This window comes from Staurois parvus, unplaced genomic scaffold (assembly GCF_062004578.1).
Source record: "Staurois parvus isolate SC_StPar_1 unplaced genomic scaffold, SC_StPar_1.0 ptg000350l, whole genome shotgun sequence".
NCBI lineage: Eukaryota > Metazoa > Chordata > Amphibia > Anura > Ranidae > Staurois > Staurois parvus.
This window is the reverse complement of record NW_028318146.1, coordinates 4,610,975-4,630,394: the sequence shown is the minus strand read 5'-3', so window position 1 is coordinate 4,630,394 and position 19,420 is coordinate 4,610,975. Positions and strand designations below refer to the sequence as shown.

The following is a 19,420-nucleotide window of genomic DNA, read 5'->3' as shown; positions in this document are numbered from 1 at the left end:
CTCCATGTATATATAGAGCTACTACTAGAGTTTCCTCACTGTGGTCACATGACCTTGTTTTGGCTGTAACTGACAAATGTCATATTTCGGCCACACACCTTTGTCAGAATGTAACCCCTTGCTGCCCAGGGTCAGTTTTGAGATTTTTCACACACATGTATTTTGTTTTAGGGGGGGAACGACAATCCGTATATTTCCCTACAGTTCCGTGCATTATAATTGACTACAATTATTTTATTATTTTACAATAATTGACTAGACAATTATTTATCTACCATCAAGTCACTTGTGGCCTTTTTTCTGTATACTGTGATAGTACTTATTTATATGACGTTGAGATTTTTCACACACGTTAGAAGCAGAATTTGTAGCTATCCTAATGTAATATCTCACTGCGCTAAGATCTTTGTGCCAAAGACCACTGATCTGTGATAGCCCCTAGGGGACGCCATATTGGTTCATTATGTATGCAGGCTGTGCTTCCTGCTTGGTAGTGCTTGTTCTTTAGGCCTCATGCACACAGGTCATTTTTGTAGCCCCTTTTTGTACTGCTTCCAGACGGCCCTCCATGTTACCCCATGTCTCCATGCTCACATAGACTTTTAGAAGCTTTTAGTAGCAGTAACATTTACCCGCAGGAAAAAAACCCAGCACCAGCGCATCCAGGAGCAGCAGCTTTTTAGCAATAAAAACGCTTGGTGCGTGTAAATGCATCTAAATGCTTGTTAACGCTAGGCACGTGTAGCGCTTGAGCATTCATTTATTTCAAAGGCCAGGATAAATTATTATCCTGGCTAATGAATTAATTAACGCCCAAGTGCTTGACGCTTGTAAACATGCCGAAACGCGTGGAAAAGCGTTAGCCTCTTTGACAAGCATGAGGTTTTTTTCTGCCAAAATGCTGCTGCCAGGAGGAGGAGTGTTTTAAATATGTCCTTTGTACACGAGGCCTTCATGTTGTTTCCCCTCAATACAATTTCACCATTCTGCTAAATCCTGAATAATAATGATCCCAGTATTCTGTATTTGGCTCTATTTCAGTATGCAGCAGTTTGTGTATTTATATACCTTGCTTTCACAGTCATTGTTCAAAATGCTGATGGGACCCATGGGTGTTCCATCAGGGCTCTCAGGGGTCACAATTATGACCCCGCTCATGCTTTAGGGGGGCCCGTGATGTCTCCCTGTCACTATCATGAGCAAAGAGGAATCCAGAGCAAAGCAGAAGCTCCAAGCTTTTGGCTCCATTTTGAAGTCCTGAGCCAGAGAGTAGCGGAGGAAGGATGGGGTGAGGCCAGCCCTGCTAGGCGGAGAAGTGTCAGTACTGACAACCAGGCGGGGATGGACACCGAGCTATCATCAGGCTGAGCGAGGGGGAAGGAGGAGGAGAGCACCGTCCAGGAGCTGGTACTCCTGTCTTTGGGGAGGTAAAAACAATACCACACACCACCCTACCCCTCCCCACAACTCCTGCTGACACTCACACAAAAATTCTCACAAAATCCTGTAACACCTCCTGAGGGGCCCCCGAGGTACTGCGGGCTCCAGGGGCTGCAGATTTGACTGTGACAGTTTGAGCAGGATGAGAAGTGGGGAATCTGGATGGGTTTTCTCCGGGTACTCCGGTTTCCTTCCACACTCCAAAGACATGCTGGTAGGTGAATTGACTCCTGTCTAAATTGGCCCTAGTAAGAGCAGCTGATACACCTGATACATGTCTCCTGCAGACCAGCTGTCATGTGAAGGAGCGGGCAGTGACCTCCAGGTATGAACTGTCCCCCATTTGAAGATTCCCCTCTATTAGCAGCTCCAAATTTTGGATTTTCTCATCACTTTCTAACCCGGGGACAGCAGTCAGGGGGAAACATTGAGAGGCTGAATCTCACTTACAGTGACACATGAAGCATTAAAACCTGACAGGGGCTCTTAATCGTCCTCCTCTATCCAGTGACCCCACAATGTGTATATGCTTCCAAAACTGAAGTGGTCTTTTAACCCCTTTTTTCATGACTTTTTGCTTTTGAAGCCTTGTTGCATCCATTTTGGGGACTTTGATTGGATAGTGGCAGTCAGCAGATCTTCCCCTCATTTACAAAGATCTGGAACAACTGCACTTGCAGAGTGCACAGTCTATTCACCTTTAGTAAATCACCCCCGTTGTGTATATAGCAATGACCCCAATAAATATATATTTGGGTGACATAACAACATATTTCCTTACAGTTCCTTGCATTATAATTGACAAATATTCGATGTCCCCTCTGCGTGTTTCTCTTGGGTTTTGTCGGTGAATTTCAGGGGCAGGTAGTGTGTACAACTGCCCTGAACCCCTGCCTGATGGCCTTACATACACCCCTATGAGGGGCTCTGGACTGTGCGAGGGGCTGGTGGTCCCCTGTTAAGGGTCTCAGTGAATCTTATTTGTTGGTTTTTAAAAGATCCTTTGACTTTTCATCTTTTTTCTTCCAATGAAAGTGCTTTATTATGAAATAATGAGCAAAATCTCTCAGAGCAACACAATTCGTTTCCTCGCCGCTCACAGCAATCTCAGCAAATGAGCCACAGCTGCTGGGAGAGCTGACACCTAGTTTACAATATGCTAATGAGGTCACATGACCCTGTTTTGGCTGTAACCCACAAATTCACAATTTAACTCCTTGCTGCCCAAGGACACTTTGGACATTTCTCACACACTTATTAATATCAGCATTTTTTTGGTAGAATATTACTTATAATACTCAAACATGATATATTTTCTAAAAGCAGAGAGCCTGGAGAATAAAATGGTGGTTGTTGCAATTTGTTATGTTGCATGATATTTGAGCAGATGTTTATAAAATGAAAATTTTCAGGAAAGAAATACATCCATTAATGCATTAAATGCACTTTAGTGCACACAAACAGAATATAGAACCCATTTTTTTGGTAAAATATAAAAGATGATGTTGAGTTGAATAAGTGTACACCAAACATGCCAAGATTTAAAACTGTACACACACAAAACAATTTTTGTAAATCTATTTTATTTAAATGTATTTATTACTTTTTAATAGTTTTTTTTAAATACACTTCATTGATTATACCTATAGGACCAGTCGGAAAAATCCTAAATTACTAAGACTTGAGAGTATGACATCTGATTGGTGGATGTGTGATGTCTGCAGTCATTATTATTTCCAGATCAGCTCTGTATGGGGGAAGGGTAAGGTCCGAGAGCTCACCAGAACCTCTATATTGTTTTGTATCACATTGGTGTCACTTCATCACAGAACACCTTACCACACCCCCTGCTCCTCCTTCTCTCTACCCCATCACCGCCCACATCCTTATATCCAGACCTACGCTGCACATCTTTCACCCCACCCACTACCTTCTATTTAGCCCTACATTGTACCACACTGCCCTTCTCCTCCCATCCAAACCTGCACAACACATCGTCCGCCCCTCCCTCTACACCACACCACACCACTCGCCTCTTCACATTTAGACCTGCACAGCACATCTTTCACTCAGCTCTGCCCAAAGTTCTTAGTGTGATGACCAGGGGTGGACTGACAACTCATGGGGCCCCCGGGCAATAGGAAATAATGGGGCCCCCGTGTCCTTGCCCAAACTCAAAAAAGCCTATGAAAAAGGTACCAGGGGCATCTCATGGGGCCCCTAACTGACCCCAGGCCCTCGGGCAGTGCCCGAGTTTCCAAATGGTCAGTCCGCCTCTGGTAATGACCCTTCGCTCCCCGCCTATTCACAGATTCTACACAGCAGATAAAAAAAAAGTGCATTTATTTATTTATTTTCGGAACCTGGAAAGCAATGCACCATAGATCAGCAGATTGCTGGTGCCATACAAGACTCCTGCAGACTGTTAATGTACATGTTATACCCTGAATATGGATGTAACATGTTACAAAAGGTGAATCTATCCTGACACCAGTCATATGAAAAGTCTGGTACTGCCTCCCTTCTGGAAAAACTATGTGTTTGCCTCTGTCTGGTTTTAATAATTTTGCGTCAAAGACCATGTGTGCTGAAAATGGATGACTATACATGTTCCACGTCAATCAAAAAACTCTGAATTGTTAGCATTCACATAAGAAGCTAAAACTGCAGAAAGAACTTTATTCTGGATCTAAATCCTATAAGGATCAGGGCTACGAGGGGTTTAACCCTGCTACATTCTAATAGGTCCATATAAAGGAGTTCAGTTTCTCAAGCAATATTTTAAACATGACTTTGATCCAAACCAAAAGGAGCGAGTCAGAGAGGAAATGCAATGAATACTCTGCGACTGACAGTGTCCTGTGTTGGGTTGTCATTCCTGATCAGAAAGAGATACAGAAAAATGCAGACGGCACTAACGCCTTGTCTACGTGTGCGGTATCACCAGGAATGTTGGCATAAGAGCAATAATTCTACAGTCATAATTCATGTTTAACTGTAAACTGATAACCTATAAAGGCTTCCAAGGTGTCACTTAAAGACAGTTTGGGGTACTATAGATTTATCCATGTTATCCACTATAGATTTATCCATGTTATCCACCCTCGATTTCAGTCTATCTATAGCAGCAGTGGCAATTTTCTTGATATACAGTAGGATGCCTCAAGTGTGACCCCTGGCATCCCCAAAGGGCCGCATGCACCCGCTGGGCCACAGGTTGGGCATCGAGAGACCTTCAACTCACCACACATTACAATCTGAATACACAATCTTTGTACAATCTCTCTTTTAAGGTTTACCAATACTTTGTCATATGAAGACAAACTATCCATTCATGTTTTATCCAATCAGGCAGACTCTTGCACTACATAGGTGTTGGAAGATCTATAGGAAATTGTACAATCAGATTGTAATATGTGTTTTAAAGGGTAACTCAACTTTGTGGGGAAAAAAATAACAAATAAAAAAAAAATAATAATATAACGTACAGTTATACATACAATACAATTTCGACACAGGTCATATTGTAATTGAATGATAATAAAATTGACCTTACCTTTTCAATCTGCAGTTCTATCATTTTCTGTAAATTGCAATATGGTAACCTGGAGGTGTCCTGTACACAGATGGTGTACAGAACGTCCCCAAAAAACATAATTTCCTGCTTGTGTGATTGGCTCACGGATATTCCCAGAAGTCTGCACTAAGATACAAGTCAGATTTTGGTCATCCCCTTTACTAATCTTTGCACATTGATTTTGTTCTTATAGCCTGGCCTGGTACAAGTGGGGAGTTGGAGAAGTTCAGAACGGAGTGTTTGTGCCCAATGTGTGCTATGATAAATCCAGCCAGGCGTCTGCCTTCTGCTACAACCCAAACTGTAAGTACTACTCATCAGAAACATACTGATTCAAATCCAAAATCAAGGCAATTTCACACTTTTAATATGGCGACACACATTTACTGCTGAATGTTTTCATAGTCTTAGACCCTTACAAACAAGACACTTAAGGTTCCCTTTTTGATAAAAAATGAAAAGGTGAAGGAACTTCAGGCATCTTGGGCACCCCTCTGGATTTGCTGCACATAGCGCCCAGAGCTGCCAATGTAGCGGTCCATACACCATGGGTGAGTATCCATCATAATGTTAGAAATGGTAAGCATTTGTTAGTCAGTGTGACCATGTGACTTCCCTGACCAATGAGAAGCACTTTTTTCTTCTGGGACACCTTACTAGAAGAAGAAGCCTCAGTTGCACTTCTTATTGGTCAGCACTGTCCATCCATTACTATGGATACATACTTTGAGCTGTGTATTGTGGTGGTTTATGTAAGGATATATATTATTTATAAAGGGCGTGTCCCTTTCCCTTAGATGAAATATTACAGTGCCTCCAGCCGTTAAAATACGGCAAATATTTAGTAAACCAATAATTTGGACACCTTGATAATTTGATCACCACTTATTATTATACCTTGAATTCTTTTAGCCAATATGATTTCGTACCATACACACAAAATTTGCCTTATAATAGATAAATATAAAAATTTATTTATGTACAAAAATATATATATATTAACACAAAACGCAAAAGACTGGTGATAAATGAATACTGGTACACACAATCAAAAATATATCCTACCAATGTAAGACACAATGATAAGGTTTCTAACTAATTACATCAATATCACAATTTTAAATGATCTGATTATTTATTAAATTTATTAATAATTAATAATTTTGAATATCTCAAAGGTTATATTCTCACAAGCCGTGGCCATAGGATTGCAAGAAGCAAGCCCTTGATATATGATACTCTAGTTATTAATATTCAATAAATTATGAAATATGAAAAAAAAATTATAATATGGCAATAAACAATTTTTAACAGTAAAACAGGATCTCTCTACATATATCTAACTACCCAATATTGTTGTGATACACTAAGGTAATTTTATGATTCCACACAACAGAGAAAATAGGTAATACAAAATCAAATAAACATCTCACCACACCCGGAATTCAGACTAGGCAACTCTCCCGTGGATTTAGCTGGCAGTGGAACGCCTTTAGACTGATATTATAGGGCAAGTGATAGATATTCAGTAGGGGAGAATGTAGGAAGTTATAAGATTAGAGGTTTAGAAATTTAGTTAAAGTTTTAGGAAGTTTTAAAGGGTCTCTTCTTTTTGAGGTTTTTCTTGATGAGCTTTTTTTTTTTTTAAAGGTACAAGGGCTTTTATATCCACTAATCCATTGTTCTAAGATACCTTCCCACCAGGCTTCCTGATTGGCTAGTTGAGAAATGTGTGTACATGAGCTATTTCTCACCTGCCCGCCAGGTGGCGGTCATGTATCATAGAACAATTTGAGCATTTGAGATGACTCACCTTGGGTGGAATCTTAAGGTAATTTCAGGAATTAAATATACGGCTTTTTCCAGATATAGCAGTGATCATACCTATAATATTCTAAATAGGGACCATGGAATATAGGTGTATATTCAGTTATTCCTTCTTGAAGTACCATCCTGTTTGTTTCCTGATAAGACATGTAACTAATGCTAGTTTATAATACATCTTACTTCCCATCATCTCAATACTCAAGTTAGTGATAAATAGTTCCCATTCCTGAATATTTAGTGGTGTGTAAAATCCATAACATCTCATTTATAATATTTTTTTGTAATATATTTTTGTAATTATATACAGTCAACTTTTAGACTTAAATGTCCTGAATTTCACCTCTTTGTTTTAGAATCAACATTTTCTCTGTGTAGGAAAAAAACTCTCTGTTTGCCTGGCCCTTGTATTGGACTCATGGTAAACAACTGTTAATGCTTTCACCCTTGGTGAACAATAGTATATTGTAATAGTTTCAGAGGTCTGTTAGTTCATCACACTCTGCAGGTTTTGGTTAAGCTTTCAACCAGTTGAGTTCCCGTCTCATTATTGTTAAAATGTTTGAAAGTCGAAGTCCTATCTGGCTATTTGTTTGACTTTCTGTATATGCATTCTTCTCAACCTCAATATACAAATAGTCCTTGTTGACAGTTCAAACAGTCTTATTGTCTTGGAAAAGTCTTACTTCCCCCATTCTCTCCATTTCTTTAACTAGAATCCTTGATGGTTCAACCAAGACAAAATTAACTCTTAGCATCCGGCTATACTGAGCTGTTTGCCATATAATATTATGTCTTGATAAAGTCATATTTTTGAGACATAATTCAAAAGGTCCACAACAAATCCCCCTTTTTTTGGGGTACAGGCACGTGTAGAGGGGTGTCTGTATCGAAAAACATGAGTGGGACTTTTGGTTAGAGTGATCGTTCGTCTTCTCCGGTGAAGTGAATGAAATTATAAAGAAAAAATTTTTTTTTTTTTTTTTTAATAATAAAATGGCAGCGGTGATGCTGGTTGGTCCTCAACTTGACTCGGCGTCTTTAGATGGACACTTCTGATGACGATCCTGGTCTTGTGATGAGGCCGGCCTGGCCTGGCACATCCACCTTGGGGTCCATGGGTCCTCCGCACGACAGGTCTCGTAGACGGTCTCCTAGGCGGGTCATTTCCTCTGGACTGGCCCTTGGTGGCCTGGGACATCAGGTTATCGTCTCCGGATCGATCTCTGGCATCTGGTCTTTCCCACAGGACATTATAGCTTCCTTCTAGGGTCTGGTCATTGACACCTCCGATCGCCGGTCTGATCACAGTCTGGGCCTTCCTTTCTAAATTATCAAAATGAACAGTTTAAGTATTGGATATACATAAAATTATATTGCTGGATCCTGTAAGGCAAAGGATGAATTATATGTTCAAAGGAAATTTAATAATGATCTCAATATCTCCAGATAGGAACTGGTGGGTTAGTCTTCCAACAACTGCAATTGAGACTTTGGATGGCAAGCACGTAATTGGTTGATGTGCACCCATCTATCACTGATTACACCATACCGGGTAACCTGCAATTTATATGCGACCGGAGAGATTTTATCAATGATAGAGAACGGACCTTTCCAAGATGGAAGGAATTTCCGTTCCTTGATCTGGTCTCTTGCAAAGTTGTATAGATAGACCTTGTCACCAATCTCATATTCCTTCTTGGAGGTTTTGAGATCATAGTATGTCTTAGCACTAGTTGCAGCTCTTTCCAAATTTCGCTGGGCAAAGGCAAAAGCATATTGCAGATGTTTACGTAAATCCTCTATGTACTGGTGTGTGGTGGTGGCATTGATCAAATTTTGATCTGTAGTGCGATACAATAAGTGCTGGGGCAGTACCATCCGTCTACCTGTCATCAGTTCAAAAGATGACATTTTTGTAACTGTATTCGGAGTAGCCCTCAACGCCATCAGGACCAGCGGGAGTTTGACATCCCAATCTTTGCCTGTTTCCTTAACAAATTTCTTAAGGACGTTAACGATGGTCTGATTGTATCGTTCTACACCACCACTAGAGGCTGGCCGATAAGCGATATGCAATTTCCTTTTAACCCCCAAAATTTTCCACAATTTGGCCATCACTTCGCTAGTGAAGTGCGATCCTCTATCAGACTCTATCCTCTGTGGGAGACCAAAACGAGAAAATACATGATTTATTAGCAATGCAGCACATGTCTCGGAGCTATTATTTGGTGCTGGTATACATTCGACATACTTGGTGAATAAACATGTAACTGTTAACATATACCGATTTCCTCCTGAAGATTTTGTTACGGGCCCAATAAAATCCATTTGAAGGTCTGACCAAGGCATACATATCCCCCTCTTCTGGAGAGGTGCTCTGTGAGTTGGCTTGGTAGGTTGAAATTGGGGACATATTAGGCAACCTTGGCAGTATTCCTTCACATCACGTAACAGATGAGGCCAGTAGGCATAATCCCGCAGGATCTCATACGTGATCTTCTCTCCACGATGACCGGAAGTGGGAGCATCATGGGCATGCTGTAGCATCAAACCTCTAAATTTAAGTGGGACGACCCATTGTTGTACGCCACCCTTTGAGGTTCGTATCAACAATCCCTGGTATAAAGAGAATTGGGATTTGGATTTCATTAAGATACGTAAATCCTCCTTCCCACTACATACTTCCTTATTTATGGGATTTTGGTTGGGATCTTCTATATGACTATAAAATAAGCCAATTATTGGGTCTTCTTTTTGGGCAGTAATTAAATCCTCACTAGGAGAATCGTGACTCCACTGTAATGCATTTGGATCACCAGCTGTTCTGGCCTGTTGCCTGGTGACCGCTTCAACCTGTACGGTACCTACAAATTGGTCAATGTCTAACAGTTCACCGGTGATTGCCCCTTCCTTGGCTAGAGAATCGGCCAGATCGTTCCCTTCTTTCTCGGCACCTAGAACCTTGGAGTGGCCTTTGGTCTTCTTGAAGTGCAGGGTGAGATCATTGGACCTTACCAGTTCATCGATGTGACAAAAGAGCTTACCATGTTTCACGGGTTTGTGATTACTCTTGTTCATGTTGTTTCGCTTCCACCTAGGGAAATACTCCACAAAACTATTCCTGACATAATTGGAATCGGTTATGATGGCACACTCTCTGATGTTGAACTCTATAGCCATCTCAACTGCTCTAAGGATTGCAGTAAGTTCAGCAACCTGACTGCTTTTTGGTCCAAGTTTGTATCCCACAGAAATTGGCGTGACACCTTGGGTCCAAACGATTCCAATACCTGCCACTAGTTGGAGCTGTTCCCCATCCTTGTGATGAAAAGCACAACCATCCACATATACACACGGCAGCTGTTTACAGTATTCTTCATCGTAAACCTTGTAGGGGGAGAACAGTTGTTCTTCCAGAAAGTCAGTGTCCGGGGCCTCCATAGCAGGCGTAGTTGCGGAACAATCATGGAGCTCGGCTAGGCCCTGGGCTACTGGACTTTCCTTGTTCTGTTTGTACCGAATTTCAAGAGGCCACCCTTGCAAAGACAAAGTCCAAGCAGTGATGCGGCTATTAGACACATTTCCTCCCTTGATACGTTCACTCTTTAAATACTGTAAAGGCTGGTGTGCCGTTTCAACAATGATCCTCTCTCCCTGAATGTAACTGCGGAAATTCTGTAATGCCCACACGGTAGACAATAGAGCTTTTTCACAGTCACTGAACTTTACTTCAACCGGGGACAAAGTTTTACTGGCATAGGCAATCACCTTACTGACATCATCACGTTTCTGGTAAAGAACGGAACTCATACTTACCTGCGTAAACCCTGTCTCTAGATAGAAATTTTTACCCCCTTCGGGATATCCGAGACACGGGGCTTGTGTGAGACGTTCCTTTAATTCCTTCATGGCGTCCTCCTGTTTCTTACCCCACGACCATCTGACATCCTTCTTCAGTAGGTGAAGCAACGGCTTGCTTATCTCGGCGTAATTATCAATAAACTTACGCGAGTAGTTTACCATACCTAGGAATGATCTCAATTCTTTAAGGTTAGTAGGGACTTTACAGTTCAGAACCGCCTCAACCTTCTTCTTTTGTGGGTTCAAACCTTCAGCAGTAACTTCATGGCCTAGGAAGTTTACCTTCGTGCGACACCACTGGGCTTTTTGTAAAGACAGTTTAACTCCTGCTGCTTTTAATTGGCCCAGGACATGCCGAAGTTCTGTAATGTGTTTGGCCATATCAGTACTTTTGATCAGGATATCGTCCACATATGCCAACGTCCCCCTTTCGAAGGCGTCTGGCATGGCCTTGTGCATGAACACAGCAAATTCATGTCCGGAATTTATGAATCCGAAAGGCATTCGCACCCAACAATATTGTCGATTCCCAAAACTGAAGGCCAGTTTGTATTGGTCTTCCTCACTCACCTTTATGGTCCAATACCCCTGTGCACAATCCAAGGCTGTGAAAACTTGGGATCCTTGGAGCTGGGCGAGACATTGGTCTATGTATGGGACAGGCCATCCTGACATGTACACACGTTTGTTTAGCTGACGGAGGTCAGCGCACAGACGCCATTGTCCATTGGGTTTTAAGATACCCAGGATCGGGTGGTTGTAGGAGCTGTGGATGGGCCTAATTATACCCCTTTCATGTAACTTCCTGATAATCTCAGCTAGAGATTCATAGGAAGCTAATGGTAACCTATACTGTCTTACGAATACTGGTGGGGCATCTGGATCTGTTTGGATCCTAGCGATGTGTAGGTCAGTAGTCCCACAATCGTAAGAATCCTTGGCAAAGATCTCTTGGAATTCAAGGAGAAGCTCTCGGAGCAATTGTCGGTCGAGATCACTGGCACATGCATCGGCGAGGGCCACCATCTCTTCCACCAACTCCTTGAATCCAGGAAAGCTTTCCGGCTGACCTATCTCATATGCCTCTTCAAGTTTCGTGGTGAGGTCATTGGGTATGTGATGTGTGTGTGTGTTCTCCTGCCATCCAGGTTCTTTGGGGTACTCTTGTTCTTTGATTGGGTGATCAAAGACAATTGATGTCTCTTCGATTCGACAGGTGCCATCTTTAGAATCGAATGGATAAATGGACTCTATGGTGAAAATACCCTCTGGTAATGAATGGAATGTTTGTTCAATTAATTGTTCCTCCGACAAATATTCATCGGGGAGGAGTCCAATCACCTGGTTAGTGACCCCAAAGGTATAATATTCAGTCTCTACCGCTAGACCAATAAGGGTCTCTTTGGGTAAGACGATGTCCTGATTGGACAGATTATGTATGTAAATGTACATCGGGGATTGATGTGTGTTGACTAGGGGCGTGTGTGTAATGTTCAGTCCTTCCCCCTGCATTTTATGGGAGAGGCATACTAATGCATCTGACCCCTTCAGTCTATGTCCCTTTTTAACTTGGATGGGGAGTATGAAATTATTTATGCCCTTAGGAATTGTAATCTTTTGGGCTACCTGGACTTCAACAGCATAAGGCATCTGTTGCTGGGATTTTAAAGCTAAGTCCAGATTTTGGTATTTTTCGGGGTCCCCCTTTAGTCGACTCCATAAACAGTCATTAATTAGGTCGACTTGCATTGCAAAGCGATGTAATATATCGTTGCCAAAATAAATTTTAGTTTGGGGATTATCCAAGACTAGGAACACATGGGTGGCTGTTTTGTTTCCTACAGTGACGTTTAAGAGACACCTAGCCATTGAATTGTGATCATCAGAGTCATCAAGGGAGTCTGAAATCCAATGACGCTGAGGTGTGGAGAAACGGATCATTTCCATTTCGGTCAGGTGTTTTATCAGCCCATGGCTTACAAAGCTGTGTTCCTGTCTCAAATCTAGTTTGGCATATTTTGACCTATTAAGACCATTTATCCGGATGGGGATAAACAAGTCGCTGTTAACCCTTTCAATACCTGTCAAGAATTGGGTATGATCTCCCCCTTTTCTTGGTTTATCCTCCTGATGAAAAGATATCGTAAGGATGTCATCTTGGAGGGAAATATCTTTTATTTTCTCTTGGGGAATTCTAAAAATGTGTTCCTCATCTCTTCTGATAGGGTTATGGTCATCAGGTTTGATCACCGTTACATCAGGAAGTTGGCTGTTCCTGAAATGGATTTCTAATGATCCAGGCCTTTCTTCCACCAGGTGGCAGTGTTGTCGGGAATGGGGAGTTTTAAGTTTCCCATATTTAATTGGGGTATTTACCTGTGACCACAGTACTTGGTTCACACAGTCAACTATCGTGTTCAGCCTTTTTAGGAAGTCCATCCCAATTATCATGTGGTGCTGGGATATGCTAGCAATGATGATGGGGTGTCTCAGTTCCTTATTACTCAGTTTCAGTTTAAGCCAGGCGGTACCCATGACTTGTAACGGGTCTCCACCTACACCAATCAATGAGCTGTCAAAGCTTTTAAGTCTCGGCTTGGTGGGCATGACATTCGCCACTTTATCAAAATGTTCCTGTGACATGATGGTTGCTTGGGATCCAGTGTCTATTAGGCCGACAACAGGAAGATCACTGGCATCCTGCACCTGTACTGTGGCATAATATCTCCCATCAGATTCAGTCAGCTCACACATGAAATTAGTGTGGTTGAAGATCTGTGGGCCCTTCAATAACATATGACTAGCTCTTATCTCACCGCATGTGGTGGACACATTACCCTTATCCTCCCTGGTGGGATTCTTGGACTGTCTCAAGACAGAAGCACAACTGGAAGTTGGTGCTCCGTCTGGCTTGTCAATCCCGACGACTTCCGATGCCGCGACTATATTAGGGGCAATAGATGGACACTGAAAAACAGGAGAATCGTTAATAACCAACAACTGGTCCCCCTTTGCCTGAGAACTAGATTCTCTATTAGTAGGCGTGTCAGGGACGGTACACACATCTCCTGTCATTCGATTCAGTGTTCTCCCCTGTTGGTTTAAGGCTTGGTTGCCTATTAATTCTGTGACCCTTGGTTGGTCACAGGAGCTGCTCCTAAAAAAGGATTGGATGGAAATTGAGTGACAAGCCTGTCCATTTGTTCAGCCATTTTGCTGACCTGTGCCTCTATTTGCCCAATACGCTCAGAGGAGTCATTCTGTTGATTCTCCCTTTTCCTATACTTGCGCTTGTATTTTGGACGAGACTGGTAATGAGACTCAGAGTCAGAACTACTGCTCTGGTCCCGACGCCATTGTTCTCTCTGAGGTTTTGGGGTCTCCCTGTTATTAAAGGGAGCCTGGGGTACTGTATCCCCCCTTTGAGCCTGAGGGTGTTCTTGGCGTGGAGGAAATCTTTGGAAATCGGAGTTCTTATTAAAATTGGGATTCTTATTGTAATTATGGTTCCTGTTGAAATTGGGGTTCCCATAAAAATTCCCATGTTGGTTTTGGCGAGGATAATAGAACCTCCGAGGATACCATTGACTCCTTTGATTCTCATCACTGTACTGACCCTTACCATACTTTTTATTCTTCTCACTTCCACTACCGTAGTTCCCTGGCTTTTGTCTATCCTTTCTTACCCACTGGTTTTGGGGTGCAAAGTTATGGACCTCCTTCACTTGCTGGGTTTGAGGTACAAATCTAGGGGAACCATTGGTTTTACCCCCACGGACTACTTCCGCATATGATTTTTTTTCTGCCTGCAAATTTGGATTTGGAGGGGAAACGGTAGTGGCTGCTACTATCTTGGGGCTATTTTTAGGTTCTCTTTTTATCCCGCCCTCACTGGACTGTTGGATCGAGAATAAATAGTCACTCTCTCTCACCAACCAATCAAGAGAGCATCCCTTTCTGTAATCCTTTGCAAGTCCCAATTTTATGTAAGCAGGTAATGCTTCATAGAATAGTGTCTTGAATTCTGGCTGGTTAGGATTGGGATCCTTTTCAGCCAGGAAATAGGCATTTCTGAGGACAGCCATAAATTCTGCAGGGCTTTGGTGAGGACCACACTTTAAATTGTAGGCCGCAGCCTTGGCAGAGGTTACAGTTTTATAAGGCCCAAATTCCATGTGGCACTTATGTTTAACCTCTCTCCAGGACTGATTGGAATAGGCCCTCAAGGTCTCAAAGAATTGCCGGTATTTCTCTTCAAACACCCATGGCAGCAATTCTATTTTGGTGTGGTCATCTCTAATGCCCAGAATCTCTAACGTCTGTTCATATGTTTTCATGTGTTCGGTGATCTTAAGGGACCCTTTCTTAGAAAACATAGGAACAGTGTCCTTCAGGAACTTAATGACCTTTGGGGTGTCATATCTCCTGAATGACCCCTGGGATTTCCCTTCCTGCCTATATGAAACCTCATACTTTCCTTCTGAGCGCTCTGGAGTGTATCTTAAAAGCTTAGGAGGTGACCTATATTCTGACCCTGCCTCACTATCAGATACTTCGCTGTGATGCGGGTATCTCCGCTCATCAGCCTCCTGCTTGCCTGGGTTGGTCCGGTTTTGGACCCCAGAATTTATTTGGGCCGTCAACCTCATGATCTGCTCCTCCAGAGTTTTCTGCTCAGATTTTATCAATGTAAGTTCTGACTGGTCATGCTTATCCCCTGGGTGAACTTTAATTTTGACAGGAGATAACCTCTCTGATCTGAAGTACTCCACTTCATCTTTTAAGTCCTGATACTTCTCTTGAAGTTGTTTTAATTCCTGAAAGTTTCTTTCATACAGGTCCTGAGCACTTCGAAAGTCTCTGACCAATCTACCATAATCTTTCTGGGATTCGTCTAAACGAATACCGGCATGACCAAGCTTCCCTTTCAAAGACTCAATGTCCTGATTTTTGCTTTCTAACAAGAGGCGGGCCTCTGACAACTCTTCCCTTAGAGTCATGGTCCGCTGGGCAGCTCCAGTGGTCATAAACCATAACATGGGCCAAGCTTCTAGGAGAAGTCTGTCACGGCTTTTATCACTTTCTGCTCCAGCAAATGCTATTAAAAACCCAACAACCTGGCCCTTTTGGTTGAACAGGTCCTCAAAGGTACTCATAGCCTGCTTTTTCTCTTCATCCACAAATTCATTATTGCTATCCCCCAGACCTAATCTCTTGCGGAGATAATCTATTACTCCACACTCAACATACTTCTGCCAAGCACCGACAGCTTTCCGGGCTGGCTTCAGAGTTTCTTCCTCAATGCCTTGGGCCGCCATATTTTCCTCGTTATGATTGGAAGAGGTGGATCCGTGATTACTGGATGCCATTTTGATACAAAATATATGTTTGACAACGTGTACAAATATACAATCACCAGTGCGTTTTGTATTATGGTACGATTTCTATGAATCTCAGCAGTGCCTCCAAATTTATCCTGTGGTGGTTTATGTAAGGATATATATTATTTATAAAGGGCGTGTCCCTTTCCCTTAGATGAAATATTACAGTGCCTCCAGCCGTTAAAATACGGCAAATATTTAGTAAACCAATAATTTGGACACCTTGATAATTTGATCACCACTTATTATTATACCTTGAATTCTTTTAGCCAATATGATTTCGTACCATACACACAAAATTTGCCTTATAATAGATAAATATAAAAATTTATTTATGTACAAAAATTATATATATATTAACACAAAACGCAAAAGACTGGTGATAAATGAATACTGGTACACACAATCAAAAATATATCCTACCAATGTAAGACACAATGATAAGGTTTCTAACTAATTACATCAATATCACAATTTTAAATGATCTGATTATTTATTAAATTTATTAATAATTAATAATTTCGAATATCTCAAAGGTTATATTCTCACAAGCCGTGGCCATAGGATTGCAAGAAGCAAGCCCTTGATATATGATACTCTGGTTATTAATATTCAATAAATTATGAAATATGAAAAAAAAAATTATAATATGGCAATAAACAATTTTTAACAGTAAAACAGGATCTCTCTACATATATCTAACTACCCAATATTGTTGTGATACACTAAGGTAATTTTATGATTCCACACAACAGAGAAAATAGGTAATACAAAATCAAATAAACATCTCACCACACCCGGAATTCAGACTAGGCAACTCTCCCGTGGATTTAGCTGGCAGTGGAACGCCTTTAGACTGATATTATAGGGCAAGTGATAGATATTCAGTAGGGGAGAATGTAGGAAGTTATAAGATTAGAGGTTTAGAAATTTAGTTAAAGTTTTAGGAAGTTTTAAAGGATGGAAGAGTAGTTATTCAGCAGAGATCTTCTTCAGATGTCAGGGTCTTCTTTTGATGAGGTCTCTTCTTTTTGAGGTTTTTCTTGATGAGCTTTTTTTTTTTTTAAAGGTACAAGGGCTTTTATATCCACTAATCCATTGTTCTAAGATACCTTCCCACCAGGCTTCCTGATTGGCTAGTTGAGAAATGTGTGTACATGAGCTATTTCTCACCTGCCCGCCAGGTGGCGGTCATGTATCATAGAACAATTTGAGCATTTGAGATGACTCACCTTGGGTGGAATCTTAAGGTAATTTCAGGAATTAAATATACGGCTTTTTCCAGATATAGCAGTGATCATACCTATAATATTCTAAATAGGGACCATGGAATATAGGTGTATATTCAGTTATTCCTTCTTGAAGTACCATCCTGTTTGTTTCCTGATAAGACATGTAACTAATGCTAGTTTATAATACATCTTACTTCCCATCATCTCAATACTCAAGTTAGTGATAAATAGTTCCCATTCCTGAATATTTAGTGGTGTGTAAAATCCATAACATCTCATTTATAATATGTTTTTGTAATATATTTTTGTAATTATATACAGTCAACTTTTAGACTTAAATGTCCTGAATTTCACCTCTTTGTTTTAGAATCAACATTTTCTCTGTGTAGGAAAAAAACTCTCTGTTTGCCTGGCCCTTGTATTGGACTCATGGTAAACAACTGTTAATGCTTTCACCCTTGGTGAACAATAGTATATTGTAATAGTTTCAGAGGTCTGTTAGTTCATCACACTCTGCAGGTTTTGGTTAAGCTTTCAACCAGTTGAGTTCCCGTCTCATTATTGTTAAAATGTTTGAAAGTCGAAGTCCTATCTGGCTATTTGTTTGACTTTCTGTATATGCATTCTTCTCAACCTCAATATACAAATAGTCCTTGTTGACAGTTCAAACAGTCTTATTGTCTTGGAAAAGTCTTACTTCCCCCATTCTCTCCATTTCTTTAACTAGAATCCTTGATGGTTCAACCAAGACAAAATTAACTCTTAGCATCCGGCTATACTGAGCTGTTTGCCATATAATATTATGTCTTGATAAAGTCATATTTTTGAGACATAATTCAAAAGGTCCACAACAGTATTGTGATATACGGACCGCTACAGGAGCAGCATGGGGGCTGCTATGTGCCACTATGTGCAGTGGGGTCTGGAAAGTTGTCCAGGAAATTTGGATTTAGTCCAATTTTTTCATTTTTCATGAAAAGGTACACTTACTCTCTAAAGAGACCCTGTCACCAACCTAAAAAAAGTAGTAGCACAGAAAAAGGTATTTTTCTTACTCATTGTTTTGTTTGGTTATAATAAATCTGAACTCCAGGTTTTTGCATAGTAACATTAGTCCAGCTTGGACCAAAGTCAGTATGCATATTCCATACCTGGTTGATCCCTGTGGAAGCGGAAATCACTACAGTAGCTTCCATGATCTTGCTGTCTTCCAGATCCCGTGCTGAGCAGCTGCCCTGCTGCATAGTGAACATAGGGGGTCACTTGCTTGGCATGGACACCATTCAGAGAACAGTTTGCACATTCTCAGTGCATGCAAAGTGTTCTCTAATTGAACAAGTTGGAGAGGCACCTTTATGATCTCCACCTCATCTAATTGTGCAATATGCTTCTGAACGTCCTAGAAAATTCCACTACTCCAGGAAGAGTCCATTCCTGAGCTCAGCCCCCTCCTTCCTTGCATGTCATACCCCTCTATTCTATATCTAATTACTGTCTGTGCTGGCCTAGCTCCTCTGGCCCTCTTCCTCAACTTCCTACGTAGCCTTTTATGTAGCGGCTAGAGGAAGAATGAAGGGCAATACTATAAATTGTCACTTAGGTAACAGCTCTGACTCTGCTGTGGATGCTGACATCACATCCAAGAGGGTGGGACCCAGCAGTAGTTTCAGGGCTTTTGAATGTCTACACAAGGGAGGCTATTACAGGCAAATAACATGCTTAAAACACGTAAAATAAAAAAAATCCTATGGAAAATATTTTGTTGAAATGAATGGTCTGGTGACAAAGTCTCTTTAAAGTTTATTTCAAGTTAGTTTTGAATAAATTGGGAAGTGGTTTGAGCCTCTGTTAGGCTTTTATTGCTGTGAATCACTGGTAAGATTTTTTAATCGCTTATGGCGGTTCACACCATGAATAACACAGGAACGCACTGCATGCAAAACGCACTCTATTTGCGATCTGCAGCGGGTGTCAGTACAAAGTTAATGACATCCCAAACGCAGTTTGCAAATGTAGTGTGTTTGCACCGAATCACTTGGTACTTTTGTTTTGTTTGTTGTCCGATTGCAATGCGTTTTAAAAAGCACTATATGGGCTTTTTT

General features: G+C 41.3%; 1 protein-coding gene across 1 annotated transcript in view; it reads left to right on the top strand.

Moving 5' to 3' along the window:
* LOC149456721 (uncharacterized) overlaps window positions 1-19,420 on the top strand; it is an 80,573-nt gene that overhangs the window by 27,944 nt on the left and 33,209 nt on the right. The window contains exon 3 of the mRNA XM_089684546.1: window positions 5,211-5,320. Within this exon, the coding sequence (XP_089540672.1) occupies window positions 5,211-5,320 (110 nt within the window). The remainder of the gene's footprint in view (window positions 1-5,210; window positions 5,321-19,420) is intronic.